Source organism: Danio rerio, chromosome 8 (genome assembly GCF_052040795.2).
Source record: "Danio rerio strain M-AB ecotype USA chromosome 8, GRCz13ab, whole genome shotgun sequence".
In the NCBI taxonomy this organism is placed as follows: Eukaryota; Metazoa; Chordata; class Actinopteri; order Cypriniformes; family Danionidae; genus Danio; species Danio rerio.
Window position 1 is genome coordinate 6,524,345 of NC_141028.1, and position 20,656 is coordinate 6,545,000.

A 20,656-nucleotide genomic window follows, 5' to 3' on the forward strand; every position below is an offset into this window, starting at 1 on the left:
AAATTGGGAACGCGCGGTTGTCATAGCAACGTTTGATTCATCCAGGAAGCGACACCGCGCGTCTCCTTTTCGCCGGCATTTCAGCCGAAATGAAGATTTGAACGACATAAATACGCTTAATTTGAAGAAACATTCGTTTTAATTGTGTTAAACATTCATTAAGATGTAGTTCAACTGATGGAATGTTGTCACGAATTGATATGTGATGAAAGCTATATCGATTATGGAAATGAGGTATGTAAATGAGGTCAGGTATATTGTTTACGCTTTATGAAGTTACATTCTTCTAAAATAGCGGTGGGATTACTTAATCTACGTGAACTGACTTGCATAATTTTTGAGGTGAAATGTTTAAATACATTGTCAGCATTATAGTATTGATAATGACCTACAATTAAAATGAGTGGCCTTTCATTGTATCTGGCAATGTGAGGTTATTAATCTGGCAAAAATGTATATTTAACGTCTAATTTCAGCAAAGTTCTAAGTTTAATATTTTAAAGTTAATCACTATGAGATTATTCATTCATTTATTTTCCTTCTTAGTCCTTTCATTCATCTGTGGTCGCCACAGCGGAATGAACCGCCAATTTATCCAGCATTTGTTTTACAAAGCGGATGCCCTTCCAGCTGCAACCCAGTACTGGGAAACATTCATACACACTCATTCACACACACACACACACACACACACACACTACAGCCAATTAAGTTTTATTTCAATTCCCCTATAGCGCATGTGTTTGGACTGTGGGGGAAGCCAGAGCACCCGGAGGAAACCCACATACACACATATTGGTAAAGGTGTCTGCAATTTTTTGTGAAGCATCAAATCACTGGCATATTAACTGTCGAAACATGTTTACGACTGCACAAATGTATTATTGCTTAAAAAAAAAAAACGAAAAAAAAAACATTGTACTAAAGCGATCTAAAAAATTCATATCAATAAGTTTTCTCTTTGCACCACCAGGTGGCAGTCTTTGTACTTTCATTTCGAGGAGCCAGATTGCATACGTTTTATTAATATGTTTAACTTAATTTATTTTATTAATGACTATAACTTTATATATAGTTAAAAAATATGTACCATTTTCCCAAGTGTATATAACTACTACTGTAAGAAAATATCAGAATTCGGTACATACTTTCTGTATTATCTTTGCTTGAACTATATAGAGCCGATCTAATCCTGTTTATATGAATTGAACCTGCTCCCGACCAGGTTTGACCTAGCAGAACTGTTGCTATGACAACAACACTCGGATTAGCTTTGAAGAACGAAACAATCCTGGATCGTGTCAAATCGTCAATATCTAAATCCAGCTAACTGAGTAATCCACGTACGAAGAACGGACCCCAGGAGCTGACCAGGCCAAAACAATAAACAAAACAATCTTACTTAAAATCACCTCTAAATCCCCTATTTTCAGCAAAAGAAATGAAAATAAAATACACTCTTACCTAACTCCCTTGTCCACAAAAACAATCAATAAAAGAAGGTACAAAAGAAAATGGCGTCAAGCATTTTACTATTTACAAATATTTACAATCAGCGAACAAAACCAAAAAGGGCAAAACAGCAGAGTAGTCACTTATCAGACAGAGGTCAGATTTTCAATGTCAACAAAGCAAGAACTAAAGCACTGAATACTTTCACAGATTTTCCTCAGATACATAGACAAACTCCTATTCAACAAATCTGACTAACAGACACGCAATTTCTTTCTATGATTGTAAACACAAAATTTTTTTGAGTATTTTTACTGTCCTGTAAAATAAACTTAGAAAAAAAAAACTAGAAAAGGCCTCGCGATTTTATTCTTTTCATTTGAAGGTTGACATTTGCATGGAATTGCTCTAATAATTTTGCTCTCAACCGTTTATATGATCAATAACAGTTTAATCTTTGTCTGATATTCATCCAAACAGCATCATGTCCAGTAACCTGCCTCCCCTGCGAAATCTGCCCAGCTGGTCCAGGGTTCGAGATCTGGACCGTGTCAGATACCCCAGACTGCTCACCAGTGACTACATGGTCAGATCTCCTCCTGTGGGCATCAGGAGTGTGAAAGCAGCAGCAGCTGACCCCAGAACAGATGCACAGGAGGACACACGCGTGGCCTCTCTGCAGAAAGACATTGAGTTCCTCCTACAGCAGCATAAAGACACGCTGGAGAGACTGCATGCTGAGATCGACGGCCTGAAGCGGCTTAATAAAGGTGCATATTTACATTCTGCTTCAGCTTCTAGGTAAATTTCCCTCTGGAGGATATATCATATTTCATGGTCTGAACAGTGTGGACACATAATTCCATAGAAATTAAAGTACAAATGAAATCACAACTAACCATATGATTTTGTAAGCTCACACTGCTGGTTTTGTGGTGAATTCATCTGTGCATGTCACTAAGAAAAAAAATAGTTTGCTCTTGTAATCTAAAATTAAACCTGAAAATGCATTTCCTGATGCATTTAATTCTCTGATTAGGTCTGTGTAAGGTTTTGGGCGTGGCTAACATATTTAACCACGCCCCTCCAGCTGTCAGTTTGGACAACAAACAGAAATAGTGAGGATGTGGTGTCTGTTAGGTTGTAATAACTCTCTCCAAACCCTTTTCCTGATCTTTCTGAATGAAATGCCTACTTTACTACATCCAATCAGCCCTCAGTAGAAAAAAACAAGCCACGCCCACTGTTTTTTCCATGATATCCTAAGATCACATCTTACTTCTGTATGGAGCATGTGATAGGAATGGTGCTGATGATGTCACTTCCTCCAACATGATGTCAGAAGGGTCTTTTAACCCCTTCAGACCCTGCGTCCATTACAATGGACATCACATGACATCCCATTTTTCTGAAATTTGGAACATAATTCAGGTCTAAAGGGGAAGTTTGAGTTGAAACAAAAGTAAATGACAAAATTAATATACATATAATACTGACTTGGCTTTTTCGTTTCAATATAACTGGAGGAAGATGTTAAAATGTAATAATGCAAGTTTGTTTTTAAAAAAAATTGTGTCATGGGTATATTTAAAAGGGTTTTAATTACATTAAATGCAAAATATAAACGAGTTATAAATATCATTTAATTCAGTTGATTTCATGAGGACACAAATGAGGCACAAACATGCTCAAAGCTCTCATTTTTATAAAAATCTATGTTGTTTGAGCGTGTTTACCATTGTTCAGAGTCGCATTTTTAGTTCTTCTTTTCCAGAATTGCAGTATCGGTTGGTTATGAAACACGAGCATTCTCCAAAAGGTAGGATGCAATTTATAAACCTCATTTGTTATAATTACACTGCAAACATATTTGTGTAGTCTATCGTGTAGATTAAAAAAAAAAATCATTATTAAAATAGTATATATAGATATTATTAATGTTTTAATATTATTAAAAATGAGGTTTTATTTGTATGTTTTTTGCTTTCATTAAATGTTGTGTTAGTTTTATACATTTACAGTTGGTCAGAATTATTAGCCCCCTTTTGAATTTTTATTTTCTTTTTAAATATTTCCCAAATGATGTTTAACAGAGCAAGGACATTTTCAAAGTATGTCTGATAATTTCTTCTTCTGAAAAAAGTCTTATTTGTTTTATTTCGGCTAGAATTAAAGCAGGTTTAATGTTTTATGAACCATTTTAAGGACAAAATTAGTAGCCCCTTTTAGCAAATTTTTTTCTGACTGTCTTCAGAACAAACCATCGTTATACAACAACTTGCTTAATTACCCTAACCTGCCTAGTTAACCTAATTAGCCTAGTTAAGCCTTTAAATGTCACTTTAAGCTGAATACTAGTATCTTGAAAATATGTAGTCAAATATTATTTACTGTCATCATGGCAAAGATAAAATAAATCAGTTATTAGAAATGAGTTATTAAAACTATTATGATTAGAAACGTGCTGAAAAAATCTTCTCTCCGTTTAACAGATATTGGGAAAATAAATATACAAACAGGGGGGCTAATAATTCTGAATTCAACTGTATATATTTCAATACCTCTATATATTTTTTATTAATTTTAATTATAAGTTAATTATAATCATAAATTTAAATATAAGTTTTAATTTTTTTCGTACATCATTAAAAATGGAAAAAATAAACATGTCAGACAGAGACGGAAAATGTTAATACATTTGTTATACCCCTTTTTTTTAGAACACTTTATTTTGATGGTCTGTTTGAGTTATAGTAGACTGTCTGCTTAATATCTGTTGATACTGCTCCTTCAACAGACATTTATCTGTAAGAAATATAAGATACAAGAACCTTTCTTATACTAGATATAAGAAACTTAGCAAATACATGTCAACTTACACAACCGTAACCCCAACCTAATAGCCTACTTATAATCTAATGACAATTATTTGGCATGCAGGTGCAAAGTAACTTAAATTCAACAAACAGATCATCAAAATAAAGTGACCAAAAATATAATTTAATTAGAAAAATATGTTTTTAATAACAGTAAGTTTACTAAAAATATTGAGCAAGATTTTCTTGAAATTAAATGCTGAAAAGTCATGAAAATATAATGAATATTATAATATAATTAAGTCATTTTAGGGTGTTTTTTTTAAATGTATTTTTTAACATAGTAAATTATGTATTTATATTTCTGAATATATAGACTTATTTACATTTATATAATCTTCATTCACAAAAGAAACTATTCTAGAAGAATACTCAAATAACAAAGAAACGGTATACAATTATTTTTATGAGATACAACTGTATTTATGATTGACTACTTTACACATACACACATATATTTCGTAGAAAGTTAAAGTCAGAATTATTAACCCTCCTGAATTATTAGCCCCCCAGTAAATTTCTGTTTCTGTCAACACATTTCTAAACATATTAGTTTTAATAACTCATCTCTAATAACTGATTGTTTTTATCTTTGATGACAGCACAATATTTGACTAGATATTTTTAACATACTAGTGTTCAGCTTAAAGTGACATTTAAAGGGGGAACTAGGTTAATTAGGCAAGTTAGGGTAATTAGGCAAGTCATTATATAATGATGATTCGTTAAGTCAAGTCATTATATAATGTCAATCGTCAAGTCATTATATAATAATGGTTTGCAGTGTTGGGTGTAATGCATTACAAGTAATTCAAGTTACATAATAATATTACTTTTCCAAGCAACGAGTAAAGTAGTGCATAAAAATTAAGAAATAATGATTAAGTAAGTTTTTAAAAATGTAATGCAAGTTACTTTTTAGTTTAATTAATTGGTCTTTAAAAAAATACTTCGATAATGTTGAATCCTGCAATCAGAGAGAATTTTCTTCCCTGCAGAAACCAAGATGGCAGAGCCTCACATTTCTGTGATGGAAATATTAGCCCCTTTCATACAGTGATACCGACAAATATCCAGAAATTTTTCGAAACTACTTTTTTTATTACGTCAAAAAAAGCGCTGTTTACACAGGCGAGGATGTTACGGAATTTTTCTGGAAAAGACTGTTCACACATTTATTCCAAAATACCGGTAAATTCTAACATCATTAACCAGAAATGAGCTCTGAACGGCTGCGCTTGTATTTGTAAACATTTGACAACATTACAACTCTGTATTGTGAACAACTTCCATGAAAATTTAGAGGAATGTTCACATGTCGAGATGTACATGATGTGTGTGTACTGAGCTCACAGGCTCCTTCACGGGCACACGCGACGCGCCAAGCAATTGAAGGAAGCAGAGCTTGAAGTTAAACAAACAACAGCTTATCATAAGCATCTTATCGATAATTATTTACACAGTTGGCATTAAGAGGGAACATATAAACATGATCTGACTAACATCCAGCAGCTAAATGTGTCTGGAAAAATATTCAAAGGCTTTTATTTTCAAGCATCTGACTGTTCTGATTGGCTAAAGTCGACGTCTCACGTCAGCACGTTCTAGACGTGCACGCGCTTATTACGGTAATCTTCCTTCTGCGTTCACACAGCGCAGCATTCCGGCAAATTACCAGTAATGTTACAACTTCTCTTTCCGAAAAATAGCCAATTTACCGGCTATTTTCATACGGGAATTTACCGGTATTTTCAAAAAGGGCCTGTTCACACATACAGACTTTCTGGAAAATTAAGGTCTGTATGTGTGAAAGGGGCTATTGTCATTATTCTCAACGCATAGAAGAGAAGGGGATTATTGTCTCAATGCTTATTTTACTAATAAAACAAAAAGTACAAAAGCATCAAACACATTGCTTTAAACTTTCATTAATCTGTATTTATGGCATGTATAGCTCTAGGGTCAGGAAGTTCTCAGAAGATAACATTATCCTACATTATTAGTTTTTGATGCGTGGTTTTTTTTTTCTAAGATAAATGAAGGTTATACTGTGTGTCGTTAATTGCAGAGATCCTCTATTAAAAAAGGAGAAAAAAACCCTACAAGTTCTGAAAGAGATCAAGCCAGGTAATAAAAACCCACATAGCAAAATTTCTCTGGCCCAGCTCTGGCCCACACAATCAGGTTTTGCTTGGCCCACATGCCCCAGTGAATTACGGTACATGACTGGACCAAATCTGGCTACCAGACAAGGGCCAAACACGGACCATATCTGGGCCAAGTCTCAGCCAAGTTAATAACTCATAACTGGGCCTGAACTGGGCCAGATAGGTTGGTGTGTCACGATTGCAATGAAATTGATAAACCCATGGAGTGATGCGCTTCAGGCACACTATGGGCACGCTTTTTCTCAAAGTGACCTGATTGGTAGAATTTTTTTTCTTTACTCAAAAATGATTTTAGTGTATTTTAAATGTGGGTCAAGACTGACCAAACTCACATGGCCCACTTTCAAATTTTTAAATCTGGGCCAAATACTACGTTTTTCATCTGGCCCAAATCTTGTGTGCCGCCTTAAAGACGGTGCCACCTCTGCCAAACTCGGGCCATGTTTGGCCCACATGCTGTATGCCAGTGCCGGATGAATGCCTGCTGTGCCAGCATTATGCCAAATCTGGGCCAGAATTCTTTGCTACTAGGGAAGTAACTCAAAAATAACTGTGCATTACTTACCATTAAAAATAACTAAGTAACGCAACTAGTTACTTTTTTGGGGAGTAACTCAATATTGTAATGCATTACTTTTTAAAAGTAACTTTCCTCAACTCTGATGTTTTGATTTGTAGACAATGGAAAAAAAAATCTTGATTAGGGCAAATAATACTGACCTTAAAATAGTTTTCAAAAATTAAAAACTGATTTTATTCTAGCTGAAATAAAACAAACATGACTTTCTCCAGAAAAAAAATCTCAGACATACTGTGAAACATACCTTGTTCTGTTACACATCAATTAGACTTAGACTTAGAAAACTTTATTGATCCCGCAGGAAATTGCTTACGTAATGACTGCCATAACACACAAACACAGAAACACAAAAACACAAGACAGAATAAATAAATTAAATAAGTGAAATAAGTCACATAAATCCAACCAATCTATAGAAGGAAACAGCCACAATACATAAATACACAAACTATTATATAAGATATTACACATAAAAGAATCAGTGGTAACTAATACTAAGTCATATATCAAGTAATGAAAATAATATTGACCAAAACCAATAACATTGCACATAAAACAATTGCACATAAAATATTTCAAGTAATAAAGTGATACAACACTCATTTAAAAAACAATGATACTGCACTAAAAATATTTAACACCTAAAAAAAACGTACAAATATTGCACCTAATAGACTATTGCACACCATAAAACATAATGCACAAACTTCCACACACTAAAACCCGTAATAAGTAAATTTAATTGGGAAATATTTGAAAAAAAGAAGAAAAAAAAATATCACAGGAGGGCGAATAATTTTGACCAACTGTATATAATCCCCACAGGCTCCATAGGGACCAACAGTGATTCCTCAAAATCCAGCAGAGACGGATCAGCAGAGAGGGTTTCACAATGCAGATTCATCAGGTGCAAATCTCTAACCCTTTACTTGCTGCAGCATATCTGATTATCTGACCTCATTTAACCAAGTAAACCCACTTCAGTTCAGCAGAGTCAGGACAGGGCGCCGTCACATCACTCCTGCCGCTCCAGATCTCCTGCAGTTCGTCCCAGAATCCCCGAAATCCAACGCTGAAGGAGTGTGAGCTGATCATCCGAGAGCTCTATCAGGCCAACAGCTCACAGCATCAAGAGGTCAGAAGAGCTTCATCCAGGGTTCCCACACTTCTTAAATGTACTTGAATTTCAGTCATATGGATTCAAGGTCTGGAAAGTACACAGGTCTTGAATGCTTGAATTAAGGTGCTTGAATTAAATTTGAAATTAAATTAGTTTATGGTGTTATTTTAACAATTGTACTGTGCGGCTGTCAAAAACAGAATGAAAAAAAGAGATGTTTAATTTAAAAAGGCTAAAATTAAATCTTGTACAAGAACTATGACAAATTATGCACATTTTATCAATGTTCCAGAAGCCATGTTTAAATATTACCAATATGTTACCATGTATGAATTCAACAAATTTTAATCAAAGTTCTTTAAACAGTCTAATTTTTCGAAAATTACACGTTTAAAACATCATCATCACTCTGATATCCATTCATTCATTTTCCTTTAGTCTCAGCGGAATGAACCACCAACTATTCCGGCATATGTTTTACACAGAGGATGCCCTTCCAGCCGCAACCCAATACTGGGAAACACCCATACATTCTCACATTCACACATACACTACGGCTAATTTGGTTTAACCAATTCACCTATAGCGCATGTGTTTGGACTGTGGGGGAAACCGGAGCACCCAGAGGAAACCCACACCAACACTGGGAGAAGATGCAAACAGAAATGCCAGCTGATCCTTCCGGGAATCGAACCAGCAACCTTTTTGCTGTGAGGCAACAGTGCTAATCACTAAGCCACTGTACTACCCCATCACTCTGATATTTTTAATGTCAACATTAAGTGCAGGTGAAATGTTAAATACAGTAAGGACTATCATGGGTCTATACATAAGCTGTGGGTCTGAATCACAAAGGTGTTTGAAAATAATGGTGGTTTAAAAAGATCTTGAATCTGCTATTCATGAAAGAGAGGGAACCCTGTTCATTAGGCATACTAATCATTCATGCTGTATTCATACCCGAATCTCATGTTTACTTTCTCAGCTGCTGCGGGTCAAGACGCTCCTAAGGAACATTGCATCTACAAATAAAGCATCGGCTGAAGTCTCTCTCACACGAGCCTGCCAATGTGACAATAACAGGTGCATCTGCTAAGAGTTATATATAACAAAATGATACATACAGTTGAAGAAAAAATTATGTCTTCCTGTGAATGTTGTTTTCTTTTTTTAAATATTTCTCAAATTATCAACAGAGAAAGGAAATGTTCACAGTATTCCCAATAATATTAAAAAATACATTTGGAGGTCATTATTATTAGCCCCCTTAAGCTATATATTTAATTTTTCGATTGTCTACAGAACAAACATGTTATACAATGACTTGCCTAATTATCGTAACTTCCCTAATTAACCTAGTTAAGCATTTAAATGTCACTTTAAGCTGAATACTAGTTATATATATATATATATATATATATATATATATATATATATATATATATATATATATATATATATATATATATATATATTATGTAGTTATTTTTCAATTAAACAATATACCTTCACCTATATTTTTAAACGTGCCAGTAAATGCATTTTATTTTATAAAAGTGTTTTAAAAGTGTTTCTGTTGTCTTTGCCATGATTTTACTAGTTATTTTGCAGGATACTAATATTCAGCGTAAAGTGTAATTTAAAGGTCTAACTAGGTTAATAAGTCAAGTTAGGTTATTTAGGCAAGCCAAAAAAGGTCGGACTGTCAAATCACGTGGTTTCACAACTCCTGTCACTTTGCTTCTAAAACATCCCCTGGTGTGACTTGGCACTGTGTGCGGGATGGGAAGGCTACCTCATTTGAATCGTAATGCACTCCACTTGAGTCCAGTGTCCGGGGTTAGCCCTGTGAGTGTCTCTGAGTATCTTAAATAGTCAGTGGCTGTTTCTCAATATACGTTCTTGAGCCATCTTGCGTCCTTGTGTTGTCATGTAACGTCATCATATCAGTTGCAAAACTCAAGAACGGAGGATGTGTGAAAGAACCTGGATGAGTTCTAGATAGAAGATGCGTTGAATGCAGAGTACTCACTCTAGAAACCTCAGAAGTCATTGCGGCTGAATAAAGGAGGTTGTAAATGCAGCATTTTATTTATTATCAAAGTTGAGAGATATAACTTATTTATCTCTGGAGTTTCCCACTTGACTGGTTTAAATCTTATCTCTCTGGCCGCACTCAGTTCATTCAACTCAAATCATTCACTTCTCAGCATTTTACTGTTTCTTCGGGTGTTCCCCAGGGCTCAATCCTGGGGCCCCTACTTTTTATCATCTATCTCCTTCCACTCTGTAATATTCTCCGTAAATATAACATACAGTTTCACTGCTATGTGGATGACACCCAGCTCTATGTCTCTGGCGAACCCTTTACTTGTATACCACCTACATTCCTTACAGTCTGCTTAGCAGAAATCAAGTCCTGGCTCTCTCTTAACTTCCTCAAACTAAAGTTCAAAAACTGAGGTTTTGCTTGTGGGTACCAAATCAACACTCTCCAAAACTGACAGCTTTTCTCTCTCAATTGACGACTGTTCCATTTATCCTTCTAAACAGGTTAAGAGTCTGGGTGTGATCCTTGATAGCACCCTATCCTTTGATTCTCACATCAATAACATCACCCGTTCTGCTTACTTCCACCTAATTTTATTCGCACTATTGCTGTGTATATTTTATTATTTCTCTTGTTATTTTATTGCTCTTGTTTATTGTACGGTGTCCTTGAGTTGCTAGAAAGGCGACTTTAAACAAAATGTATTGTTATTTATTATTATTATTATTTAATAGACGGTGGGAGGAAACTAATAAAGGCATAAACACATTAAGGGTGTTTATTTGCTAAAATTTGTTTTGAATTTGTACTAAATCTGTTTTATTTGTATCGTTCAAAGTATATTTGTTAGGGTTTTGTGCATGTTATATACAGTTGAAGTCAGAATTATTAGCCCCCCTGTTTATTTTTTTCCCCAATTTCTGTTTAACAGAGAGCAGATTTTTCTCGCCACATTTCTAAACATAATATTTTTGATAACTCATTTATAAAAACTGATTTATTTTATCTTTGCCATGATGACAGTAAATAATATTTGACTTGATATTTTTTAAGACACTTCAATACAGCTTAAAGTGACATTTAAAGGCTTAACTAGGTTAATTAGGTTAACTAGGCAAGTTAGGGTAAATAGGCAAGTCCCTAAAATGTTTTTTAAAAAATTTAAAGCTGCTTTAGTTCTAGCCGAAATAAAACAAATAAGACTTTCTCCAGATAAAAAAAAATATTATCAGACATACTGTGAAAATTTCCTGAATCTGTTAAACCATTTGGGAAATATTTAAAAAGGAAAAAAAAAATTAAAAGGGGGGCTAATAATTCTGACTTCAACTGTATATATTGAAAAGGGGGACAACAATATGAGGAATGCTGTAATGTTTAAATAATATTCTGTTAAAATGTGTGAAGGTCATGTGACCATCAGGAAGAACATTTCATTTCTGACGGAATGTGTTTTGTGTTCTCGCTGAGTTTGTTCTTTTGAGGTAACCTGGCAAGAACGCTCTCCACGAGAACACGAGTCCATTCTCTGCGTTCTCGGAATTGAGAAACAGCTAATTTAATGTGGAATAGATGAACGCTGATGTACAATAGCTGGGTAATCTGTGTAATCAGAGTAATCAGTGCAAAGAATCTTGGGAATTGGAGTTCGGGTGACTGGCAGAGGTAATGCAAGGAGTCCCCTTTATCCTAATAAACACAAAAAACTAAACAAAAATAAACAAAAAAAAAAATCATTGTCCAAAGATGTTATTTTGGTAGCACTTTAGTTTACTTAATAATTCACACCATTTACTGGCTGCCTATTATAAAGATATGACCTGTATACTAGCACTTATAAAGTATGATCTTATTTTACATACCTCAACCCAACTACTACCTCACTAACTATTATTAATAATCAGCTAATAAGTCGTGTATTGAGCTAAAAGTCTTAGTCAATGGATTGTTAATAGCATGAATTGTGCATTAAAATAAGCGTGACCATTATATTTAATTACTTTGCAAAATATTTGGTTTACAACATGCATTTCTTTTTGTGGATATTACTTTGAGCTCATTTATCACATAACTGTTTGGCTATTGTGAAAGCCTCTGTCAAATCATTTGCAAATTTAAACATTAAGATTTTATTTTAGGGCTGAAGTTTTCAAGCATTTTCCAAAACTACCTCTCAAACCACTGCCAACGAAACAGTAGGTTGATTTTAAGTTTATATCTTTCTCTATTAGTATATTTTTATATTACAATAGTTGTTTATTTGTCCCCAGGCTCCCAAGTCAAGTCAGTAAAGGAGCAACTGTGATTCTTCCAGCCATCAAACGCAATTTAAGCAGCAGCACGATGTCCGAGCGCCAGAGGAGAGCGCAGGACGGACACAGAATGAGACTCCGGAGAACCGTCAACTCCTAAAACTGATCATAATACAGAGGAACGTGAGATGACTTTCCATCATGCTGACTTATTTTTACCTCATGAACACACTCACTTTTACATCAATCTCTCTATTAAGGACACACATGTATTTTCTACTCTAAGCCAAATATCAAAAAGACTTTTACTGACTAAAATGCTGAATTTCCATGACCTATAATGAATAGAACTTTAAAGTCTCAGATCATCAAAGTAATTTAAATATTAGTCAAAGATAACACAAGTGAATACATTATGCAGTTTTTAAATGAAGGGTTTTGATATGAAGGGAAAACAAACTCCAAAACTATATAGCCCTGTGTGAAACACTGTCTGCCTCTTTAAACCAAACAACTTGTTTGGCCTACCTTACAGCAACAACTGCAATCAAGTGTTTTTGATAACTTGAAATGAGTCTATTACAGCAATATGGAGGAATTTTGGCCTGCTCATCTTTGCAGAATTGTAATTCAGCAAAATTTTCGAGTAACTTACTGTTACTTTAACATTTGTCTTGTCAGTACTCGTCAGAGTATTTTCCCAAAAGTCAAGATGTTTTCTGGGAAAACTGAGATGATCTTGTTCTTGTTGCTCAGCATTGGTTTTCATCTTGGAAAAAATTCGCTCAGTCTCTATCTTATGGTGGAGCCATGAACACTCACCTTAATTGATTCAAGTGAGGCCTGAAGTTCTTTGGATGTTGTTTTAGGGTCTTTTGTGACCTTTTGGATAAGTTGTCGCTGCACTTTTAGGGTAATTTTGGTCAGCTGGCCACTCCTGGGAAGATTCTCTAATATTCCATGTTTTTGCTATTTGTAGATAATGGCTCTCGCTGGGGTTTGATGCAGTCCAAAAGCTTTAGAAATGACTTTATAACCCCTTTCAGACTGGCAGATCTCAATTTTTTTCAGCATGATGTCTAACTTTTGAGGATCTTTTGGTCTACTTCACTTTGTCAGGCAGGTCCTGTTTAAGTGATTTCTTGATTGTGAACAGTTGTGGCAGTAAGCCGGATTGAGTGTGGTTATGGAATTAAACTTATTATTATTAAACCTTAAACCTAATAATTAAAGTTATTAGGTTTAAGGGGCAAACACTTTTTCACACAGGGCAATGTGGTTTTGGATTTTGTTTTCCCTTAATAATAAAAACCTTCGTTTAAAAAATGAATGATGTATTTCTTTGTGTTATCATTTACTAATATTTAAATTAGTTTGATAATCTGAAACATTACAAACATCACAAAGTGTGACAAACATGCAAAAAATAAGAAACCAGTGAGGGGACTAATATATATATATTATATATATTTATATACAGTTGAAGTCAGAATTATTAGCACCCCTGAATTATTAGTCCCCTGTTTATTTTTCCCCAATTTCTTAACAATTTTAATAACTCATTTCTAATAACTGATTTATTTTATCTTTGCCATGATGACAGTAAATAATATTTTACTAGATCTTTTTCAAGACACTTCTATACAGCTTAACATGACATTTAAAGGCTTAACTAGGTTAATTAGGTGAACTAGGCAGGTTAGGGTAATTAGGCAAGTAATTGTATAACGATGGTTTGTTCTGTAGACTATTTAAAAAAATACAGCTTAAAGGGGCTAATAATTTTGACCTTAAAATGGTGTTTAAAAAATAAAAAATTGCTTTTATTCTAGCCAAAATAAAACAAATAAGACTTTCTCCAGAATAATAAATATTTTCAGACATACTGTGAAAATTACCTTGCTCTGTTAAACGCCACTTGGGAAATATATTAAAAAAAATAATAATAATTTAAAGGGGGCTGATAATTCTGACTTAAATTGTGTGTCTGTGTGTGTCTGTGTGTGTGTGTGTATACATACATACATACACACAATTATAAATATATAGCTAATATATTTGACATTTATGTAAAACATGTAAAATATATGAAAAAATATATGAAAGCAGACATTTTTGGAGCATTTGGAAATATGGAAAATATGTTTCATATACAGTATGACATGTATTTTATATACGTGAAACCCACATATGGACCACATGTATGTTATGAAGGTAATTTACAAATATTGCATATATGGGGCAGTTCATTCTGCTGTGGTGACCACTGATAATCAGGTAAAGAGCCTAAAGTCAGTGAGTGAGTGGGTATAAATGGGTGACTGCATTTGGTTGCCAGTTGTAAAGTGAAAAAAAAAAATGGCATTAATGGCAAACATAGCCTAAATGTAACAGTAGGTAAAACATGTGAAATACGTGATAAAAACACACTACAGAAAAAAAAGACATTCGGATAAATGGTAAGTCAAATTTTAAATGACAAACAAACACACCCTGATAATCTATTGGACAAAAAAAGTCCATGACTGCAATAGATTCCATGAAAATCCAGGAATTCCAGGACATGTATGAACTGGTGTGTATTTTTCCTCCACCTGAGGAATGAGTGAACTTCTGTCTGCTCTTCTAATGAACTATAAGAATCTTTCCAGAGACGCAGCCAAATGTCAGAGCTAAGCTGTCTGTCCTTCCACCACAGACCCACAAAACACTATAACTTTGTATGAAAATAATAAATCTATACCTCTATTTGATGATAAACATCAATCTTTGACTCTCCTTGAAATCATCAGCAGATCTGAACTGAAATTATTATGCAAATCAACATTTCTCCAACAACCTAAGACTCTATTTGCTGTTAAATCTGTATCTTATTTAAAATAAAAGCAGATGGCTACATTTATTGGTGTGTTTTTAGTGTTCTTGAGGCGTTTAAATCAAAGGTCGGAGAGTTTGCTCTATTCCTGGACTTTATTTTTCCTCATAGGCTCAGAGTGTTGGATGCTTTAGTGTAATCTGGCCGTTGAGAAGGTTTTATAGTGTGTCCTTTAGGATCTCTATCTGACAGCTACAACTACCCATTGGATCAGTGCCGGATCCCTGCAGACACCACACCGCATTACTGTATTTAAGAGCATTATTGAGTAATGGGTTTTAGAGGGCACTATCTCATTCACTTCAACCCTCAGATGCTCAGCATGCCTCAAACATCCAACACGCTGCACTAATTCAATTTACGCAATAACAGCGCTTTAACACATTTTTTGGGCACTTTTCAAGGTTACACTTTACTAAACACTGTGCTAATGTATTTACTAACATGAACAAACAACAAACACTTCACTTATTACAGTATTTATTCATCTTTGGTAAAGTTAGTTAATGAAAATACAGTTCATTGTTAGTTCATCAGTGGATTAACTAATGTTATTACATGGCTGTCTGGAATACTCCCTTCTGATTGGTCAGTCTTGACATTCCATGCTTTGAAATTCCCAGATAACAACTGCTGAATAACGCAGGCTCATCTGGGAACTTTGAAACACCTTGACTGTCAGTAAATACGTTCATATCCATGTTCTTAAATCCATATTCATATGTAGGGGTGTCAAAATTAATTGTTTCTTCGGTGCACCGCGATGCAGACGCTGACATTAAGGTATCGGTTCAGTAATAATCATAACCGGGTATTATGTAATGACGTCATTTATCTCCTATGCGCTCTGTCGCGAGGGAGGTGAGTGCGAGTATTTACAACACTCAGCCAACTCAGGGCCGGCCCGTGGCATAGGCAAATGCTAAGGGCGCTGTATATCCAGGGGGGCGGCAGAAAGGAGCGCGCTTCAGTTGGTTTTGTTTTCGATATTCCTGACACACATTCAGTTATAGACAGCAATAACTCAAAAACCGCTTACCCTAAAAAGATCTAAAGTGTGTTTCCTACAAAAAGACAAAGCTGGTTATGTTTCACAGCTGTTTTTCTTTTTTTCGCTCGACATTACGAGCACTGCTCCGTTTAAGCCCTCGCAATATGTGTTTAGCCTGGAGAGCTCGCGCTGAGTAAGGGACCGTCGGAAAAGTGCTTTTTTTTTCGTTTTTCTGCTCCGCTCAGCGTGAGCTCTCCCTATTGCGAGGGCTTAAGTGTGTGTGTGTGTGTGTGTGTGTGTATGTGTGTGTGTTTGTTTCTTTGGTGCTGTCTTTGTTTGTGTTTGTGTTTGAATGAGAGACAGTGTGGTGCTGTGTGTCTCTGTGTTTATACAGACAGCTTGTTATAGCCTCCCCCCTAAAATATAACACTGTGTGTGGAAAGCATCGTCAATGCACCGAGATATCGAATTGAACCGAATCGAAGGCATGATAATCGTAACCGAACCGAACCGTGAGACCAGTATAGGTTCACACCTCTAATCATATGCATCTGCTTGTCTGTCATGCTGTGGTTTTTGATTGGCGCCATCTTGTGTATGAAAGATATGTAGGTCAGTATATGATTTATTCGGCCAGTTTAGTTTCTGTCACCTTTCTGTGTTTGATTGTTTTGTGCCATCTTGTGATTGAATAATATGTAGGTCAGTATATGATTCATTCAGCCAGTTTTGTTTCTGTCAGCTTTGCCTTTTTGACTGTTTGGCGCCAATTTGTGTCTGAATAATGCGCAGGTTAGTGTATACTCCCATCAGCTGTTTTAGTTTCTATAAGAATTGCAATTAATTAAATAATTAATAAACTATTACAGGTGTCACAGTGGTAGTGCTGTCATAGGAAGAAGGTCGCTGGTTCGAGCCTCGGCCGGGTCAGTTGGCGTTTCTGTGTGGAGTTTGCATGTTCTCCCTGCATTCGCATGGGTTTTCCCTGGGTGCTCCAGTTTCCCCCACAGTCCCACATTGGGTCGGCTAAAATTGTCTGTAGTGTATGAGTGTGACTAAGTGTTTGTGCTTGTCTCCCAGAGATGGGCTGCGGCTGGGAGGGCATCCGCTGTGTAAAACGTGCTGGACAAGTTGGCGGTTCATTCTGCTGTGGCGACCCTGGATCAATAAATGGCTAAGCCGAAAAGAAAATGAATAAATAAATGAACTATTACAGCATAGCTATATGATTCATTCAGCCAGTTTTGTTTCTGTCATCTTTGCATGTTTGACTGTTTGGTGCCATCTTGTGACTGAATAATATGTAGGTCAGTATGTGCTTTATTCAGCTAGTTTCATTTCTGTCAGCTTTTGAGTTTTTGACTGTTTGGTGCCATCTTGTGACTGAATAATGCGCAAGTTAGTGTATACTCCATCAGCTGTTTTCATTACTGTCAGATTAGATTTAACTATTACAGCTCAGAACAATGTTTTGTGTATAATTTTTCCATTTTGTGGCTAGTAGCCGTGTAATAAGCATAATCAAGTACATCCAGGATGGTTGTTATCTCAGAATAAAGCCTTCAGTCTTATACAACAGTGCTCCACTTCGCATCGGGCTGCTGATAAACCTGTCAGGCTTTATTCTGTGGTAACAAACTTCTGACTGTACTTTATCCCTAATTTATCGCACCGCTGTCTGGAATACTCGATTCTGATTGGTTAGTTGCAATATTCCATGCTATGTTATTCCCAGATAACAACTGCTAAGTAACTCAGGCTCATATGGGGACTTTGATCACCTTGACTGTCAGTGAATACGTTCATTTCCATATTCTTACATCCAAATTTTTATGTATCTGCTTGTCTTTCATGCTGCAGTTTGTGCTGGATAAGTTGGCGGTTCATTTCGCTGTGGCGACCCCGGATCAATAAAGGGACTAAGCCGAATAGAAAATGAATGAATGAATATATGCTTTATTCAGTCAGTATCGTTTTCTGTCAGCTTTGTGTGTTTGACTGTTTAGTGCTATCTTGTGAATGAATAATATATAGGTCAGCATATAGGTCAGCAATATATAGGTCAGTATTTAATGAGCCAGTTTAATTTCTGTCAGCTTTGTGCTTTTGACTCTTTGGCGCCATCTTTAAATCTGTCTGTCTGTCATTCTACTGTTTTATCGCTCTATCATTCTATCGTTCCATCCATCCATCCATCCATCGTTGTTTGTTCTATCACTCTATCTATCACTCTATCACTCTATTACTCAATCTATCTATCTATCTATCTATCTATCTATCTATCTATCTATCTATCTATCTATCTATCTATCTATCTATCTATCTATCTATCTATCTATCTATCTATCTATCTATCTATCTATCTATCACTCTATTACTCTATCTATCTATCTATCTATCTATCTATCTATCTATCTATCTATCTATCTATCTATCTATCTATCTATCTATCTATCTATCTATCTATCTATCTATCTATCTTGTCTGTCTGTCATTCTACTGTTTTATCACTCTATCATTCTATCGTTCCATCCATCCATCCATCCATCCATCCATCCATCCATCCATCCATCCATCCATCCATCGTTGTTCTATCTATCTATCTATCTATCTATCTATCTATCTATCTATCTATCTATCTATCTATCTATCTATCTATCTATCTATCTATCTATCTATCTATCTATCTATCTATCTATCTATCTATCTATCTATCTATCTATCTTGTCTGTCTGTCATTCTACTGTTTTATCACTCTATCATTCTATCGTTCCATCCATCCATCCATCCATCCATCCATCCATCCATCCATCCATCCATCCATCCATCCATCCATCCATCCATCGTTGTTCTATCTATCTATCTATCTATCTATCTATCTATCTATCTATCTATCTATCTATCTATCTATCTATCTATCTATCTATCTATCTATCTATCTATCTATCTATCTATCTATCTGTCTGTCTGTCTTGTCTGTCTTTCATTCTACTGTTTTATCGCTCTATCATTCTATCGTTCCATCCATCCATCCATCCATCCATCCATCCATCCATCCATCCATCCATCCATCCATCCATCCATCCATCCATCCATCCATCCATCGTTGTTTGTTCTATCACTCTATCTATCACTCTATCTATCACTCTTTCTATCACTCTATCTATCTATCTATCTATCTATCTATCTATCTATCTATCTATCTATCTATCTATCTATCTATCTATCTATCTATCTATCTATCTATCTATCTATCTATCTATCTATCTATCTATCTATCTGTCTGTCTGTCTGTCTGTCTGTCATTCAACTTTTATCGCTCTATCATTCTATCGTTCCATCCATCCATCCATCCATCCATCCATCCATCCATCCATCCATCCATCCATCCATCCATCCTTTGTTGTATTGTTTTATCTACCTACCTACCTACCTTCCTACCAGTCTGTCTGTCTATCTCTATATGCAGCTTCAAATTGTATTATAATTTAACTAAATGACTTGCTTTATTATAATTTCCATTTTAGCACAATCACACACAGTTTATAATGTTTATTTTTTAAGTTAAATATATTTTTATAAACATGGATAGCATTCTACTGTGCTATGAAGAATTTGATTGCACATTGAAACAAGTTTTTTTTTAAAACTGTGCACAAGACAATATATAAATAAATGAAATTAATTAAATTAAAGATAAACGTCTGTGGAGACGACGGGTCAGACTGGTCAGACAGATTGTTTAGGGAGGTAAATGCAGGTAAAAGGCGAAGCATCAACGGGTGTTGACCAAATGACTTAAGGTAATAAGATAATTGAGCAAGGTATTATTAGATAAGCAATGAAGAAAGGAAAAGGGTTGCAGACAAAGTATCTTATCTTCTCAGAATCGTAGCTTACAGAGTGACGTCTCGCACACCACTTCAGTATAAAAGAGCATCAGGATCCACCCGCTGTGTTCAGATTTCTGTCACTTTATCTCTCTGTGTGTTTTAAAGCTACAGTAAATCAGTCATGTTGGCATCACGGGCTCTCCTCGCCAAGCAGGCCGCAGCCATGCTGGTGCGTCAACCTGCCTGCCTGATGCATCACGGGGGAGACTGGGGCAACTGGGGCAACACCAACATCGCTGTGGTAAGAGATCAGTACTTACATGTAGTCGGGATTATGTAATCAGATTACAAATAATAAGTTCTTGTGATAACTTACTACTGTTTTACACTTGTAATCACACTAGTTACTGTTTATGCATGATATTTATATTTTATGTCATATTATATTTTAATGTTTTT

General features: G+C 35.3%; 2 protein-coding genes across 9 annotated transcripts in view; both read left to right on the plus strand.

Annotated features, from left to right (window-relative positions):
- The first annotated feature begins 24 nt into the window (after positions 1–24).
- Positions 25–14,860, plus strand: LOC101886239 (uncharacterized). 8 transcript variants are annotated; one of them, XM_087264182.1, is made up of 9 exons: positions 25–234; positions 735–798; positions 1,933–2,222; positions 3,227–3,271; positions 7,902–7,983; positions 8,061–8,211; positions 9,182–9,279; positions 12,385–12,441; positions 12,517–12,695. In XM_087264182.1, exons 3-9 carry the CDS (start codon positions 1,937–1,939, stop codon positions 12,656–12,658), a joined length of 861 nt encoding a protein of 286 aa, XP_087120308.1. In that variant the 5' UTR covers positions 25–234; positions 735–798; positions 1,933–1,936; the 3' UTR covers positions 12,659–12,695. The 8 variants fall into 8 exon arrangements, 6 of the variants coding, with proteins under 6 accessions (XP_087120308.1, XP_087120311.1, XP_087120307.1 ...); XM_087264185.1 differs by lacking the exon at positions 3,227–3,271; XM_087264181.1 differs by lacking the exon at positions 735–798.
- A 5,461-nt stretch (positions 14,861–20,321) lies between these two features.
- The window catches only part of gatd3l (glutamine amidotransferase class 1 domain containing 3, like), a 12,867-nt gene continuing 12,532 nt past the window's right edge, over positions 20,322–20,656 (plus strand). The window contains exon 1 of the mRNA NM_131039.2: positions 20,322–20,498. Within this exon, the coding sequence (NP_571114.2) occupies positions 20,379–20,498 (120 nt within the window). The 5' untranslated portion in view covers positions 20,322–20,378. The remainder of the gene's footprint in view (positions 20,499–20,656) is intronic.